The sequence below is a fragment of the Patella vulgata genome, chromosome 7, assembly GCF_932274485.2.
Source record: "Patella vulgata chromosome 7, xgPatVulg1.2, whole genome shotgun sequence".
NCBI lineage: Eukaryota > Metazoa > Mollusca > Gastropoda > Patellidae > Patella > Patella vulgata.
The window spans coordinates 6,753,491-6,772,230 of NC_065885.2; the positions used below are offsets into that span (position 1 = coordinate 6,753,491).

The 18,740-nt window shown below is 36.7% G+C and overlaps 1 protein-coding gene across 1 annotated transcript in view; it reads right to left on the reverse strand.

The window, feature by feature from the left end:
- LOC126826989 (cilia- and flagella-associated protein 74) overlaps positions 1–18,740 on the reverse strand; it is a 46,900-nt gene that overhangs the window by 6,127 nt on the left and 22,033 nt on the right. Inside the window, exons 20-38 of the mRNA XM_056102508.1 lie at positions 18,626–18,701; positions 18,060–18,212; positions 16,825–17,018; positions 15,599–15,720; positions 15,201–15,329; positions 14,525–14,612; positions 13,104–13,277; positions 12,166–12,299; positions 10,742–10,917; positions 9,832–9,932; positions 9,013–9,168; positions 7,793–7,938; positions 6,703–6,828; positions 5,694–5,859; positions 4,767–4,886; positions 4,125–4,280; positions 3,701–3,830; positions 2,446–2,511; positions 1,382–1,470 (exon numbers count right to left, since the gene is read on the reverse strand). Of these exons, the coding sequence (XP_055958483.1) occupies positions 1,382–1,470; positions 2,446–2,511; positions 3,701–3,830; positions 4,125–4,280; positions 4,767–4,886; positions 5,694–5,859; positions 6,703–6,828; positions 7,793–7,938; positions 9,013–9,168; positions 9,832–9,932; positions 10,742–10,917; positions 12,166–12,299; positions 13,104–13,277; positions 14,525–14,612; positions 15,201–15,329; positions 15,599–15,720; positions 16,825–17,018; positions 18,060–18,212; positions 18,626–18,701 (2,502 nt within the window). The remainder of the gene's footprint in view (positions 1–1,381; positions 1,471–2,445; positions 2,512–3,700; positions 3,831–4,124; positions 4,281–4,766; positions 4,887–5,693; positions 5,860–6,702; positions 6,829–7,792; positions 7,939–9,012; positions 9,169–9,831; positions 9,933–10,741; positions 10,918–12,165; positions 12,300–13,103; positions 13,278–14,524; positions 14,613–15,200; positions 15,330–15,598; positions 15,721–16,824; positions 17,019–18,059; positions 18,213–18,625; positions 18,702–18,740) is intronic.

The following is an 18,740-nucleotide window of genomic DNA, read 5'->3' on the forward strand; positions in this document are numbered from 1 at the left end:
TAAAATATACACATAATTAAATTAACTCAATCTTTAATAACTTTCTTCCTGCAAAATAAAATATACACATGACTGAATTAACTCTATCTTTAATAAAAATGACTTTCTTCCTACAAAATAAAACATACACATGACTGAATTAACTCTATCTTTAATAAAAATGACTTTCTTCCTACAAAATAAAACATACACATGACTGAATTAACTCTATCTTTAATAAAAATGACTTTCTTCCTGCAAAATAAAATATACACATGACTGAATTAACTCTATCTTTAATAAAAATGACTTTCTTCCTACAAAATAAAATATACACATGACTGAATTAACTCTATCTTTAATAAAAATGACTTTCTTCCTACAAAATAAAATATACACATGACTGAATTAACTCTATCTTTAATAAAAATGACTTTCTTCCTACAAAATAAAACATACACATAATTAAATTAACTCAATCTTTAATAACTTTCTTCCTGCAAAATAAAATATACACATGACTGAATTAACTCGATCTTTAATAAAAATGACTTTCTTCCTACAAAATAAAATATACACATCACTGAATTAACTCGATCTTTAATAAATGAAATGAAATGAAATGGGGTTTAACGTCCGACTGTTCTGCTCCTATGCTGGGCTAATGAAGACGGGCATACGACATACAGTGTGCTATGAGGGAAATTTTGCCCGGGCAGCGGCACTATCGCCTACTCTTATATCGAATTCCAACTGCCAAGGGATCTTTTACGTGCATTCTAATGTATACACGGGACCTCGGTTTTTCGTCTCATCCGAAGGACTAGACAGCTGTCCTTGTCAGGCCCTCCGTCCGGCATCACTGACAAGGGGGAACCATGCCAGAAAATCTGGTTGAACTTTCTCGGCCAATGCAGGGATCGAAACACCCGACCTCCAGGCTAGCGAGCCAGCGTCTTACCCACTTAGCCACGTGATCCCCCGATCTTTAATAAAAATGACTTTCTTCCTACGAAATAAAATATACTCATAACTAAATTAACACAATAATTAACTCAATCTTTTGGCGAGCTTTTTGCGTGTGGTGCACATAACTGTGGGTAATTCACTAGAAACATCAATATTGATTGGTTAATCAAATATCTGACGTCATAGGGTCAAAAGTCGCTTGTATGACCTCTGACGGGACCTCCCAAAACAACTGGTCAGATCTTCATGTATAAAAGTATAAAGCAAACGAAACGAAATATAGATCTGTATTTTAATCAGAATGACGAATATTCCTTTCCAAGATTCAACCATCACAATATTGTAATAGTGTAAAAGATTCATAATCCCTGAAATGATCAGTTGTTTTAAAATACAACCATAAACCCTAACTACAGATAAATAGTATTCCTACCTGACCAAAGAGTTCTATTCTAACACCATCAGAATAATGTTCACTACCATGATCTGGTGCAAACGTTACGGTGACTTCCTTGGTTCCACCTGTAATAAATATACATTAGAATCCAAATGAGCAGCCACTCTTATTCTGCGACATCTTCACGATAAATACCCCTCGTGGAAATTCTATTGTTTCATCTCTTTAAACAACGGTCACTCCTCTAACGTGACCAGCGGTCACTATTTTACCAATTAATTTAGTAAATGGCCTTTGCTGAATGATACCATCTTGTTGTACTTCATAGCACTTCTGCTAATAGTTAATTATCTGGCCTACAACCAGGGCCGTAACTAGCTCAGAGCAACTAAGGGTGGGGGGGGGCAAGTGTTCTCATGCATGCTGTAAAATTGACAGACAATGTATATCTATTTCTTCATAGGTCGACAATTTTTTAACTGGGCGTGTGTGTGTGTGTGTGGGGGGGTGAGGGGGGAAATTCCTTGCAGGGGGGGCGCCGGGTCCGATCGGTTAAAAGGACTGTGAAGACAATAATAAAACCGGGATTGCCTGTTAATTAATCTTTTGTTTTATTAAACAAAATAACAATCTGACCTAACCATGAGTACATGTTGTATGGCATAGTAAAATGTTTTGTGGCTAGTGCTTACAGTAACATCAAAACATTATTATGGCTTTAATACAGAATTTAAAACATATAATAGAAAATTGGGGGCGACAATGGCTCTTTGATTCTGGTGCTGGCTCATGATCACTGACCAGGAGTTCTGGGTTTGATTGTCTAGCCTGGTATCGCCTGGTCAGTAGTGCAGGAAGAAGTGCCTAGCAAGGAAAAGTGTCTAGTTGTTCAGACGTTATGAAAAACTGAGGTCCTATGTATACCATAGTTAGAATGTTAAAGATTCCTTGAAAAAAGAGTAGGCCGTAGCACTTTTATCCAGGCGAAATTTCCCTTATTCCATTCTTTACAAATAATGAAACAAATACTTCAAATAATATTAATTCGTCTAGAACTTTGTTTTTAGGGAAAGAACTAACTGATAAAATAGTGTCTTTACCTGCAGGAATTGTGCCTTCAGATGGAACCAAATCAAAAACATTTTGACCATTATTATTCTGAGTACCTGAAAATCCAATAAACAATCTTAACAATTTCTCGATGATACAGATAGAGAGAGAGAGAGAGAGAGAGAGAGGGTTTAACATCCACTCGACACAAACTATGGTTTCATTTTATTTCAATAATTCGCTTACGTGTAGGGGTCTTAAGCAGTGGGAGGAAACCAGAGGACCCGGGGAAAACTCACGAGGTTGGACACTTCGATGATACAAGATCCTGCTACGATCGTTACATTACTGCTATCGTTTAATTAACCACTGTTCAATGCTGCCTTGGTCGACATCGAACCACATATAATTAACACCGTTGTATACATCAGTATAAATACAAATGTTATGCAATCTCTTGTTCTTATATATTAAATACACTGACAACTAGAGCTGGACTTGCATCAAATCGTACTAGTGGCCAAACACAAATTTTTTATGTTTTTTTTTTTTTTAGTTTTTTTGTGCTTCCTCCATATGTAAATATTCTTAATTTAAATAAAATATCATAATAAGTATTTTGGAAATTAAAATTTGTAATTTACAACAACAATAACATAGAGTTGGGCGATAGCATCGCATCAAATTGTAAACCCGTGGCTATAAAGAAACAAGCACGACCAAACACAAATTTTTTATTATGTTTTTTTTTTTACTTTTTTTTTGTGCCTCCTGAATATTTAAATATATGTAAATTTAAATAAAACATCATAATTAATATTTTGGAAATTAAAATTTGTAATTTGCAACAAAAAGAACATAGACCAACATTTTTTAGCAAGTCTTCATGGCTATTAGATTTATGTTTGAACCAGCTCATGAAATTTTGTTCGTAAATGTTTTAATAATATTGACTAGAAAGTGTCAAGTGAATATTCCTGGAGTATTTCCAACATTTTATGCATGTTTAATTACATTTAAAGGGTGATAAACTGAAATTATTGAAATTTTATAAACCGTTTCCAGGGATATTGGCCAGGTCTACTGACAACCTCTGGAAATCAGGCTCCTGTCACAAACAATCTCAGGCTTTGTACCCATTATTTTCTTCGGCACTTATTTGTCTTTTTTTGTGTTTTTTCCAAACCAATTTTAAAACACTCCAAAGCAATTTTAGAATATTCCAAACAAATATTGGAGAATTCAAAATCAAAATTCAAATTTTCCAAACCAATTTTAGAACTTTCCAAACTTTTAAAAACTTACCAACATAAGATTTATTTTTCTTGTCTCTTTTGATAAAAGCGGGTAAATGTTGTGATTTAGCGTGACGTAACAATGACAAACTGTCTAATTTAATAACATAATCTATAGATAGGGACGAAGTATTGTGAATCTGAAAGTAAAAAAAACAAAAATATAGAAGACTTGATCTACGGCAACTAAAATTAGGGTGTAATGGTGATATATTCAAACGTTTTTATAAATTGGATAAAAATTGTGACCTCTAGAGGGTTCACAAGTTGAAGGAAGTTTACAAGAAAATGTGATAAAAACACAACGTGTTGTGATTGTTATAATTTTATATCAATTGTACATATGTAAAGCGCCGGAGAGCAGCTCGCCAAGTTGAATTGTTGGCACTATATAAATCAATTATTATTATTATCATTATTAATAATATTTCTACCTTAAATGTACGTTCACAGTATTCTGTAGCTAAGACGGCTCCCATATCTAATACATCTGATTCTAGAGATAGATTAACTATCGGACTAACACCTTTACCGATTAACGTCATCGATAATAACGCTGTCATACTGTTTATACTTAATACTTCCTGGAACTACAAAAAGAAAAAAAACATAACCATTAGTCGTCGTATCAGTACTGATTTTAATATTTGAATTTTCTAAGTCATTATATATATATGATTCAATTGAAAAGATAAATGTTTCCACAGTCTAGTGCATTTTATCCAAAAATTCTGATTATCTGCGAATTGTGAAATATGTTTTTAAATTAATATCAAAATCAATTTGATTTGGCTATTCCATGTTAATTTTATTATTATACATACATTATTCAAGAGCTAAATCTGCCTATTGCAAGTCTTTCTTTAGGCATGGATGTTATCTAAATTATTAATTGGACATTAATTAACTTATCCAGACCATAATCAACTCTCAATGCCATCATTAGCCTGCAATATTCACTGGATTTTCAGCATATTTTGTTTTCATTATCTATACTTTAACTACTATAGCGAGAACTGTCAGCTCGTTATCTAATCTGACCTAATGCTGCTTTAATTTAAAAATATCAAACTTACCACACATCCTTTATTTGGAGCAAAAGATAAAACAGCTGTATGTGTTCCACCAGGGGGAAGAACTCTCAGAGCATTTAACATCAGGAACGGACCGTCAGTATCAAGTAAAGAAGAATTTAACTTGAATAAGTTAAGGTATATCATTTTAATCAGACATGGGTATGAATAGGGAAATCCCCTAAGTGAATGATATCACAGTCTATGGATTCCTTTTGACCACTGTAATATTTAAATCATATCATGTACTCTTTATAGTTATACAGATTAAAATCATCGGAATGTTCCAAATAATGTTACAGACTAAGAAATGGCAGGGTTTTAAGATTAAAGTCAAAGGAGATAGATAGTATAACTAGTCTGAATCCATGTTAGTGTAATAAGAGTTATCTCCCTTTAATTTATATTCATAACAGGCCTTGTTCCTTTAATAATCATTCTACATGTTCTACAAAGACAGGATGTATTCTACATAAGATGGTAATAAATGATCAATATAAAAGACTAGATGTCATTTCTAGCCTATGGTGTTATTTCAATATTAAAGACTGGATATAATTTCTGCAGGGGATGTAATGATCAATATAAAAGAATGGACCTAATTTCTACCCTATGCCGTTATTTCAATATAAAAGACTGGATATAATTTCTGCAGGAGATATGTGATTGCAACATAAAAGACTGGGTGTATTTTCTACTGAGTTTCAATATAAAAGACTGGATATAATTTCTGCAGGAGATATGATTTCAACATAAAAGACTGGATGTAATTTCTACTCAATTTCAATATAAAAGACTGGATATAATTTCTACCCCATGCCATTATTTCAATATAAAAGACTGGATATAATTTCTATAAGAGATGAGATTTCAATATAAAAGACTGGATGTAATTTCTATAGAAGTTGTAATTTTGATATAAAAGGATACTTCAACGGTCTTGTTACTGATATTCTGCATGGTGACTGACCTTGATACACTTTGACCTATTGACACTTCACCAAAATTAATGGTGTTTCTTCCGCTATCTGATAGAATAACAACTGGTGGTTTAATCGTAGGACAATGTACTTCGACATAGATCGTGTTATTAATACTGTAATATAAAATATAACAAGATTATAATCCTTCAGTGACATTTAGTGTTTGAGAGAGAGAGAGAGAGAGAGAATGGGGTTTAACATCCACTCGACACAAACTAGGTCATTTAGGGACTAACACATGGTTCAATTTTATTTCAATAATTTGCTTGCGCGTAGGGGTCTTTAGCAGTGGAAGGAACCGGAGGACCCAGAGAAAACCCACGAGGTTGGACAATCGACCCTAATCCCAACCAGGGATTCGAAACCACGCCAGTTGACTCAGTGACAGGCCTCGTGATACAGCGCGCGCGTGCTAACCATTTGGCTATCCAAACCCCCATGTTGATCTCATGCCATCAAAACAATTAGATACCTTGCCAGACAAGAAGCCAGACTCGAAAATCCTGAGGAACTCTCTCGAAAGATTAGATTAAAATAAAAAGTTAGAACCCTTATCCCCCCATTACAAATGTCTGTTGATTATGTCTATATAAGGCAAGTGTCTGTTGATTATGACTGTATAAGGAAGTGTCCGTTGATTATGGCTATATAAGGCAAGTGTCTGTTGATTATGACTATATAAGGAAGTGTCCATTGATTATGGCTATATAAGGCAAGTGTCTGTTGATTATGACTGTATAAGGAAGTGTCCATTGATTATGGCTATATAAGGCAATTGTCTGTTGATTATGACTGTATAAGGAAGTGTCCATTGATTATGACTATATAAGGCAAGTGTCTGTTGATTATGACTGTATATGGAAGTGTCCGTTGATTATGACTATATAAGGTAAGTGTCTGTTGATTATGACTATATAAGGTATTTGTGTTGATCATGACTATATAAGGTAAGTTACCTGTATGGAAGAGAACCAGGATCACCACACGAACCTGACCCTATGTAACATGGTATCGTATACGTCTCAAATTTACCCTTAAACTGACGTAACAAAGATCCTATAGCTTCAGAATACGCACTTGAACTGAAACAAAAACAAAAACAAAAACAAAACAAATGATAGAGAGAATTGAGGTATAAATAAAATGAAATGGGGTTTAACGTCCTACTGTTCTGCTCCGACTAGGCTATGAAGACGGGCATATGCCATACAGTGTGCTATGAGGGAAATTTTGCCCAGGCAGCGGCACTTTGGCCTACTCTTATATTGAATTCCAACTGCCAAGGGATCTTCTAAGTGCATTGCCAATGAATATACAGGACCTCGGTTTTCCGTGCCATCCGAACAACTAGACAGCTGTCCTTGTCAGTCCCTCCATCCAGCATCACTGACAAGGAGAAACCACATCAGCGAAATAAGGTGTAACGACCCTTTGACATAAACTAACATGCAGTACAATTTCAATGATATGCTTGCATATAGGGGTCTTTATATACATATAGTTTAAGGAAACCCAAAGATTGGACAGGCAACCCTACGCCTTATCACTTACAACAGGGGGATCGAAACCATGCCAGTTGACTCAATGACACACCTTATGATACAGCGCACACATGCTTACCATTCGGCGATCCAATCCCTCAAAAAGCCACGAAGATGAACAAGCGGTCCTACTCCTTGTCACGTACATCGGGGAATCGAAACCATGCCAGTTGACTGAATGACAACCATTTGGCCATCCACTCCACCCAGACATAAAAGAATGATAGTAATTGTAAACAAACTCAGTAGTAATAGTATCTGCTTCTGATGCTACACCCCCACCCCACCCCACCCCACCCCAACCCGAGGTTAAATAATGATAGTAATTATAAACACTCAGTAGTAATAGTATCTGCTTCTGGTGCTACACACCCCCACCCCACCCACCCCGATGTTAAATAATGATAGGATTATAAACATACTCGGTAGTAATAGTATCTGCTTCTGGTGCTACACCCCCCCACCCCACCCCGAGGTTAAATAATGATAGTAATTTTAAACATACTCGGTAGTAATAGTATCTGGTTCTGGTGCTACAACTGGTTTAGGTTTCTGTAGTGTAGAAGAAGTAGTTCCTGTCGTTCCAGCAGATGCTTTACCTTTACCTTTAGGTGATGATTTACCTTTTGGTGCCTTCTTCATAGCTGCTATCTGGAAAACATAAAATTCAATAAAAACTTATTTAAAATGGTCTAAAACAATATGCTGAAATGAAATTTAACATCCTACACTCTTCTGCTTCAACTGGGCTTCTGAAGTCGGTTATACGCCATAAAGTGTACCATTAGAGATATCTTGCCTGGACAGCAGCACTACATCTTTCTTTCATATCAAATTCCAACTGCCAAGGGATCTTTTATGTACACGCCAATTTGTATACGAGACCTCATTTTATTATGCTATCTAAATGACTATACGTTGTCCCTTGTCAGGCCCTTCTAAAACAATATGTTATATTACTACCAAAAACATGTTACATGCTAACAGAACACAATGTCTATGGTAAAACAATCACTGGTTTTATTCTAAAAGCACAACGTTTCAACAAGTATCCTATTATCGTTATCAAGCACAATGATACTTGCTCATAAAACATGATACCTACTCATAAATCATGATACATGCTCATAAAACTTCTGATTGTCTTTTAAAGCTACTAATCACAGAGGTCTCGATAACCGGGTTCGCATCGCACGTTACGAATCAAATCTTGCCCGGTGCTAATCAATTTGCTACAAATGAAATGAAATGAAATGGGGTTTAACGTCCTACTGTTCTGCTCCAAACTGGGCTAATGAAGACAGGCATACGCCATGCAGTGTGCTATGAGGGAAAATTTTGCCCAGACAGTGGCAGTTCTGCTAATCAAGTTCGAAAAGATATCGAGGCCCTAGATTGATCATCATATGCATTTTCGGGGGTTACGTAGTCTACTGGTTTAATGCGTGCGCATGAAATCATAAGGTTGGTCATTGAGTCAAATGGCGTGGTTTCAAATACCTGCTTCTGCTTGTATGTGACAAGAAGTAGCTTCACCTCTCCAACCTTATGGATTTTCTCCAGGTCCTGTGGTTTCCTTCCAATGCTAAAGACCCCTCCTGAACCACAGTCAAGGAGAAACCATGCCGTAAAATCACGCTGAACCTTATTGGCTAGCTAGCCAGCCAGCATCTTACTCACTGAGCCACCGTGGCTCCAAGTAATTTTGTATTTAAGTTGTTTTACCTGTGCTTGTTCCTGTAGTTCAACTTCTTTCCGCACGGCTTCATCATATTCTCGCTGTGCCTGGGCTTCCATTTGTTTTACGGCCATTTTAACAGCCTCTTTCCTTACAGCTTCTTCTTTTAATTTAGGAGAAAATCGTATCTGTACCCGACATTTCTGTAAGGTAAAATCAATCACAGAATCAAAATGTGACAAGATGTTGGTTAATCAGGTGGTGATTAAAACACAGATTCTATTTCGTTTCGTTTTTTATAGTTAAAAATAAGTATTACTTGTCTTAACTATACTAGGATCTGGGCCCTTATTCACGAAAACTTAAACTAAGATACAATCGAAATTTTAAGAAATACTGCAATTCGATTGGCTGACCAGTAAAATCAATTTGCATATATCCAATGAAGTTGCAGTATTTCTTAAAATTTCGGTTGTAACTTAGTTTAAGTTTTCGTGAATAAGGGCCCTGGAACAATTGTTATATAATCTACATTCTGGATGATGTGAGAGATTAGCCAATGCAAGGTGCACGGAACTGTGGGAAACCCACTAGAAACATCAATGCTGATTGGTTAATCAAATGTCACTTGGCTTTATGGGGCGCCCATACTGATATGAGCATGTTGGTCGGTGGCTTCGTATAGCATCCAATGGAAAGGGTGCAGTTCAGAGTCCAGGGGCTGCTCCCCTTGGTCCCCCGCTAGCTACAAGAGTGGATATCTTACCTTTCCTGAGGTTACAGTACCAACAGATTGGGATATAGTTAAGGGGAGATAACTCACAGTACCGACAGACGGGAAATAAAGTTAAAGGAAGATAACTTACCTTTCCAGGCATCACCGTTCCGACAGATGGTGATATAGTTAACGGACAATCCGAAGGTAAGACAAATTCAAATGATGTTGGACCTACCGGAGCAATTTCACCTGATAATACAAAAACAAAAAACATCTACAAAATCTTTAATAGTCAGAATTTTGGGAAAATATTTTATAAGGCAACACTTCCATGAACAAAATTATGAGTGAAATGATGATGGTGGGTTCCCCCGCTGGTAGAATTAAAGTGAATTGACCCTGCAATAAAATGAAATGGGGTTTAATGTCCTACTGTTCTGCTCCAACTGGGCTAATGAAGACGGGCATACACCATACAGTGTACTATGAGTGAAATATTGAATGGACAGTGGTGCTATGGCCTTCTCTCATATCAAATTCTAACTGTTAAGGTATCTTTTACATACGCACCTATGTGCACAAGAGACCTCTGTTTTTTGTCCCATCCAAATGACTAGACAGCTGTCCTTGTCAGGCCCTTCATCCTGCACTACTGATAAAGGGGAAACCACGCCTGAAAATCATGACGATCTTTCTTGGGACAACACCAACCTCCAGCCTAATGATCCAGCCATAGGCGTACGAGCTGGGCCCCCACATTTTGGGAACCAAATGCTGGGAAAATTTGGGCACACAATTGTACTTTGTAAAAGTTGTATAAAATAATATTGCGTTCTTGAATGTGTCCAATTTAACAGCGAATTTATTATTATTATGTAACATACTAAGAACCTAATACATTTTTTGGGCACCAACCACCACCGCCCCCCCCCCCCAGTCAAAAATTTTCCCGTACGCCTATGAATCCAGCATCTTACTCACTGAGCCATTGTGGCTACCTCTGTGGAAATAAAGATGTAATTTTAATTAAATTGTAAAATAGGAGTTGTTTGTCATACCCTTTCCAATTCTGGGTACCGGGTGAGTGAATTCGTTACTACTCGTATGAGAGTTAATAACGTGTAGAGCTGCCGTGGAAACATCATAAACAGACGTAGCTGCGAAATTTACGACTTGATGAGATAACTCTAACGGTGGATGAACGCCAACGCCTTTACAGTGAATCTTAAAATCTCTGAAATTACAATAAAGCAGGGTTAGTGCTAAATGATAAGGCCAGTTCAATTTTTTATCATAGGTCACAAGATGTAAACAGGACTAGCGCTAATCCCAACCCTAACCCTAACCCTGGACCTAACCCCAATGCTTACTCTAACCCTAACCTACAATCTTGCCAACAATCATGTGCCCTAACCATATTTACATTTCAACGACCTTGACAAAAATTGAGCTGGCATTAACATATAGATTTAGCCATAAATCAGATTTAAATTGATTTGAACCATTATCATTAGGCTAGGTCATTTCACAAGCACATTTGTGACAAAGTGCACTATAACTTTCATCAAATCGAAGATCATTTAGAGGCAGTGAACTTATTGACTCTAGCTGGTTTTGTTAATATATGATATCGGCTTTTCAACTATACACTTTGTTCTAAACACGTACACACTAATCAAAGACTATCAATTCCTCATGTTTATATTTATATTAGTCAGCGAAATTAAGATAACTTGTAAATGTCATATATAGTAATGTAGACCCAGTTGAAGGGTGTATAACCACCAGTTTAATGACAGTTTGGGAGACGCAGGCGAGAGATGAGCGGGAGAGGAAGAGAGGAGCAGAGACCAGCGAATGGGCTCATCCAAGATCAGCCGCTGCCAAGGCAAGAGGGCGGAATGGTTGAATTATAGTCATATACTATATTAATGTACTGTGTTGATGTTTGATTCATGTTCCTGTTGTATTTATGTAGCTGTATATATAATATCCTGTTTTATTTATGTAGCTGTTGTTATATTCTGATCATGATGTAAATAAACCCTATATGTACGAAACTGATCTCTGTTATCACTAAAATAGTGTTACGCAATTGATCAAAGGTCAAAGTAAAATTCAAATTTGAAAAGTTGACTGTCACTTGAAAACATTAAAGGGGTGGTCAAAACTAGGCTTTTGTTTCAGTAATATTGACTGGTCTTGACCAACTGGCGGTGAAATATGCAAGCCATAAAGTTAGAATTTCCCAGAGCGTAGCTTTAGATTAATAAAGGGGAATTATGGAAGATTAGATAAAGAACTGGCAGATCTCATTATAATAGTTAAAAAATAGATAATGTAAAGGGAATAAGCTGAAAATTTCACTGTTGGCCGAGAAAGTTCCCAAGGAATTTCCAACCTGACAAGAAAAAGCATACATCCAGGAATCTGATTAATACACCTTGTTCAAGTCTATAGTATACAAAGTTTACCTATTTACCTGTTAATCAATGATTTACACACAAGATCAAATTTATAATCCCGAGCTTTATCTGGACTAAATATCACATCAAGATCAATCGTTTCTAACGGCAACAAGGTACCAAAACCATCATTAGGTTGAACCTCAACATGCTGAAATTATAAAATATTTTATGTTTCTTCATTATATAATTTACAATATGGAAATGAACCACTGTGTCAAAAATGAAATAGGCTTTAATTTTCATACTTTTCTTCATCAATCGGTGGAATGACCGCGAATGGAGACTAGCATACACCATGCAATGTGCTATGAATTCCAACTGTCAAGGGTTCTTTTACGTATATCCTGATATTTTAAGAAAAAAGAGAGAGAGAGAGAGAGAGAGAGAGAGAGAGAGAGAGATGGGGTTTAACATACATTCAACACAAACTAGTCATTTCGGGACCAAGATACTATTCAAACTAGTCATTTCGGGACTAACATATTGTTCAATTTAATTTCATTGATTCGCTTGTGCATAGGGGTATTTAGCAGTGGGGGGAAACCAGAGGACCTGGAGAAAACCCATGAGGTTAGACAGGCGACTCCACTCCTTGTCACGTACAAACTGGGAATCGAAAACCACGCCAGTTGACTCAATGATGATACAATGCGCACACGCTAATCATTCGGCCACCCAACCTCCCTCCCAAGAAAAAACACAACACAATTTATATGGAATAAAATCACTGTTTATACACACATAGCACGACGTTTCCACAAGTACTTGATAACGATAAAAGAATACTTGTTGAAACATCATTCTATATGTGTATAAACCAGTGATTGTTTTCCATATAAATTTTGTTGTGGTTTTTTAATGTGCTCAATCACTAAATTGGACTCAATGATTATACTCCCCCTCAAGATTGACGTATAATAAAATCAAGTCGGTCATAATTCAAAATATTTACCTCTGGTAAACCAAGAAAACCAAACTGTTGAGGTAAAATAGATTTATTGGTAACTTTGATGGATTTCTTCACGGACTCGTAGATTGTAGAGAAACCGAAATCAATGTTTGACACATCAAACTCTATATCGCTATTAGTTACAACAGCACACACTGTAAATGTTACAGGCTGTGTCTGAAACAGAAAAAAAACCTCATATTATGTCATTGTTTTCAAAGATTTCTGAAAGTTATTTTCCGAGTTATTGCCCTCGATTACATTTTAAAAAAATGGCCGTACTCGATTGAACGTTCTGGAATTGAATTCTCTCAATCCCAAAAATAATGACAATCAAGTGAAAATGGGGTATTTCGAGATACAACACAGATGTCGACTGAATAAGTAAATATCTCAACCATCCATACAGCCGAAACATATTCGTGGTCTTTGATAATGTCTGGATTCTACACACACCACCTCTGTGATTGGGACTGAGAGAACTGCGACAAGACTGAATTCCGCGTCACTGGATTGGGATTCTGTCTATTCGGGACGTTCTGGACTGTGAATCGAGCATCCCCCTTATGTATAAGCTCCAGAGACCAAGGTTACATTTTCCCCTTGTGCTCCCAGATTTAGTAATTTAATTTCCAATTATACTTTTACTGCGGCAATTATTGAAACCATTAATTAAACATACATTATGCAAGAGCTAAATCTGCTTATTGCAGATCTTTCTTTAGGCCTGATATATTATCTAAATTATTAATTAGACATTAATTAACAAAACAAGACCATAATCAACTCTGGATGTCATCTTATGCATCCGATTTTCATTGGAATTTTCAATGACAGACCTTTATGATACAGCGCACAGGCTAACAATTCGGTCATCCACCCCCCAGAAGAAAATGAAAGTACGTGTGATCTTTTTTATATTTATAGTTAATTATCAATTGTAATCTAAGCATTATACTAACTTGGGCATCATTCTGATTAAAATACAGATCTATATTTAGTTTCGTTCTTTTATACTTTCGATGACCCTACACTACATGAAGATCTGACAGGTTGTAGTGGAAGGTCGCATCAGAGGTCATACGAGCAGCTTTGGAACCTATATGAAGCCAGACATTTGATTAACCAATCAGCATATTGATGTCTCACAGTTCCGTGCACAGCACACCAAGAGCTCGCCATAACAGACCGTTTTATTGGCTAATCCCTCACATCAACCAGAATGCGGGTTATATAACCACTTTTCCAGAACCTAGTGTAGTAAAGCCAAGTAAATCGAAATTTTGAACTATAAAAAACGAAACGAAATAGGATTTGCGTTTAAATCAGATTGCTTGAACATACTTTTCATACCTCATTATGTGAAAAGGCTCAAACAGGATTTAAATTTTGAAAGATTAATTTCATACTAGGATCATCCTTACCTGATCAGCAACTCTGATCGTCATTGGGGCTTCCAACACACCTGTCTCTTTATCAAAATATTTACAACTTTCTTTTAATAAACTTGGCCTGAAAAGTTTAAAAAAAACAACTCAAAATTTGTTTTTTTTGAGAAAATTAGAACAAGTGGCATCAGAGTTAGCCAAATGGTGTCTTCAATTCCAGTATCAAATATTCACAAGTTTTCTTGAATGGAAATGAAATGGGGTCTGATGTCCTGCTTTTCTGATCCACAATTGGACTAATAAAGACAGGGTCTTATGGGGAAGGGAGGGGGGGGGGAGTAGATAGTGGTCTGAAGTTTTGAATATTTGAATTCAAGATGGGGGTTCCTTTTGAACTTTGTGGGTCTACTTCGGGTACTCCGGTTTTCTCCCACGAGAAAGACTCCTATGTGTACACTAAGATAATAACAATAGACCAACTTGTTTGCGATATGACCCTGGGGCGAAGCAGACGTCAAACACCACAAACAACAAAAAGGGACTTATCAGGCAAATTTGCCTACTCTTCTTCAAATTCTAATTGTGTGTGCACTGAACCTTGGCTTTTTGTACCATCCAAACAACTAGATGAAAAATGTTCTTACCAATATACAGCAATTGATAAAAAGTTGTGGTTAAATCATGAAATAAAGGTATTATATAGATGCCGTACCTTGGTAGAAATTTAAGTTGAGCTGAGAACTGTGATTGAGCCTGTATATAACCCGTTTTAGGTAATAATTCCAGATGATTCTCTAAATCTTTACAAACTTCAAACTTTAAACGTAGCGCTGTTGTAGCCCTAAAATAAAAAAAAACAATTTCGTTTATTATTAAGATATTTAGTTTTAGCTGCTCTATGTTGCAGTATTGGTTGGCAACTTCGACTCTGCAAGTAAACCTTGACTCTACCTTGGTGACTCTGCTAGTGGACTTGAATTTTGAATTGAACTCTATCCTGGTGATTCTTCTGGGAATGGAATTGAATGGGAGGCAGATTTAAGATTTCATTTGAGACTAACATATGGTTAAGTAATTATTTATATAAAGTTTAAATGAATATCAACTCACCTGTTATTGACTACAATAGTATCTTGATATAATCTATCAAACATACAGATCTTTAGATCCACATTCTGTCGTTCTACCCATACAGGTACATCTATAGCTTTAGCTACAGAATGGATTGATATCTAAAAATAATATACAACGGAACTATTTGTTATAATGTGGAACTAGAGTCACAAATATAGATATTTATTTTAATCAGATTGTTATAAAGAGAAACTCGAGTCATATAGTACAATTACAATTTTATATCAATAACTCACGTAGGGTTCTTTAGCAGTGGAACAGGGAGAAATCAGGGAACCCATGAGATTAGACAGGCAACCGTACTCCTTGCCACATACAGGATTGAAATCATGCCACTTGACTCAATCACAGACCTTAGGGAGAGAGAGAGAGAGAAATGGGGTTTAACGTTCACTCGACACAAACTAGGTCATTTCGGGACTAACATATGGTTTTTAATTTTATTTCAATAATTGCTTGCGCGTAGGGGTCTTTAGCAGTGGGAGGAAACCGGAGGACCAGAGAAAACCCATGCGGTTGGACAGGCGACCCTACTCCTTGTCACGTACAACCGGGGATTCGAAACCACGCCAGTCGACTCAATGACAGACTTTATGATACAGTGCGCGCACGCTAACCATTCAGCCATCCACCCCACCCCCGACAGACCTTAGGATCTAAAACATTAGATCATTGGGTCACCCAACATTCTTGTAGTGTATACCTACTATTCATGTTGATATATTACAATGGTGTGTACCATACTATTCATATTGATGAAAACAAAAACAACAAATGTGTGACCAGTGGCAGCAAAATCAGTCACTTGGGTCACTTCTACCAAATTTGAGTTCAATACATTTCCTGAAAGTCACAACTGTAGGCTTTAAAATGCAAAAGGTTGTAAAAGGTTGTAAAATTATTTGATGTGAAATAAACCACTACTTTCGATTGTTTTAGGGAGACTCTTGATCATGTATCATTCAACACGATTCCTTATCAAAATCAATTTTTGAGGCATTTCAAGTTTGAATAATTAAAAATGATACAGAATTCTGGAAGAAAACATTTCAAACTGTTGTTTGGTGATGATAACTGAAAATCAATAACTTCGCCAGTGACTGCTGTATATACCCTATAGCGCAAAATGAATGAATGCGACTTTTGACTGATTTTGCTGGCTCCGGTCACAAATAAGAATCGTGACGTGTGTGAATACTCACCCCTTCTGAGAGAGGATCGGAGAATGATATAAGAAATTCCGAATCCACGGCTCCAGGGACTGTAGGTTGCCAGATAATCTCCAGTTTAATGGACGAGAATGCTTTTATTTCTCCGCTAACCACACTTCCCACTTTCATACCATCAACAGTCCCATAATCCTCCATTTCACTAAACGCAAACTCTGGAGACGGTTCTGTAAAACATGGGATTTATTATTAATCAAGGTCATTTTGGTTTAGCTAAATTTCCTACGTCCACTGCTAGGACATGAAATATAAATGAAATGAAATGAAATGAAATATAAATGAAATGAAATGAAATATAAAAATATAAATGAAATGAAATGAAATGAAATGGAGTTTAACGTCCTACTGTTCTGCTCCTATACTGGGCTAATGAAGACGGGCATATGAAATACACTGTGCTATGAGGGAAATTTTGCCCAACTGCCATGGGATCTTTTACATGCACGCCAATGTATACACGGGACCTCGTTTTTTTGTCCAATCTGAACAACTAGATAGCTGTCCTTGTCAGACTCTCCATCCTGCACCACTGACAAGAGGAAACCATGTCGGAAAATCATGCTGAACTTTCTCGGCCAATGCAGGGATCGAACACACGACCTCCAGGCTAGCGAGCCACCATCTTACCCACTTAGCTACCGTGGCTCCCAAGTAATAATATACTCTTCAAAAAAAGAAGGGGATATTGAAATGCAAATACCTATGCCGCATGCTGGTTTATCTATCCATGTTTGCTTTCCTATCAGTTCTTGCATAAGATTTACTGTTTAGTGTATCTTTGCTTTAGTGTGTTATGTTTAATTTGATCAACGTCAACGTCAATCGACATCACTGCAAGAATTGTTCGTGGCACTGCAAGAGGAGTGGGTCAGATTGGCCCAAATCGTGATTGGACAGTTGATTAGGAGCATGCCACAACGAATTGTTGAATGTCTGAGGATTGGTGGAGCAATTACTCATTATTAAGAAAAAAATCAAAAACGTCCATTTTCAATTTTGACGGTGTATCTCTTTGGGAGTGAAATGGGCCCGTCAGATAAGCCGCCCATGTTCATGTGTAGGCAATTGGCCTGTTATTAACATACACTGGTTACCTCTAATACAAACAGCAGTGCATTTCCACAGTTTTGTATTGTTTCTGAATATCCCCTACTTTTATTGAAGAGTATATAACAAGATAATTGTTATTTTATGACATGATGAATTACCTGGTTCAGGTGGTTTATGATATTCATCAGAATCTGGTTGCCTAGGTGATATATCATCTCCAACTTTACTTCCTCCATTAACAGTACCTGCTACATCTAGACCACCAGTAGGGGAAGACAACTCTGGACTTATTTCAGCTATTTTCTCCAAACCTAAAAGTTGAAATAAAGTTTATCAGGATAGGGTCTTTAGCAGTGGGAGGAAACCGAAGGAAGCGGAGAAAACCCCAGAGGCTGGACAGGCGACTCTACTCCTTGTCACGGACAACCGGGGAATCGAAAAGACGCCAGATGACTTAATGACAGACCTTATGATACAACGTGCAAGCGCTAAACATTCGGCTATCCAACCTCCCGCATATAAAAGAACCCTTCACAGTTGGAATTCAATTGATGTCCAGGCAGAATTTCTTTCATATCACACTTTGCGACATATGCCAGACTTTATCAGCCTGCTCAGTGAAGAACAAGAGGATGTTAAACCCCATTTTATTTCATTTCATTCATACAGTCTAAGAATAACACCAACATTTGACAAATATATATAATCATCTAACTTCACTTACTTTCAATTTTTTGTTTAGGATCTGATAATTTCTGATCTGAGGAATCTGGACTCAATGCTCTCATAGTATCAGACGTCTACAAGTAAATAATATACATTATAATAGTATCAGACGT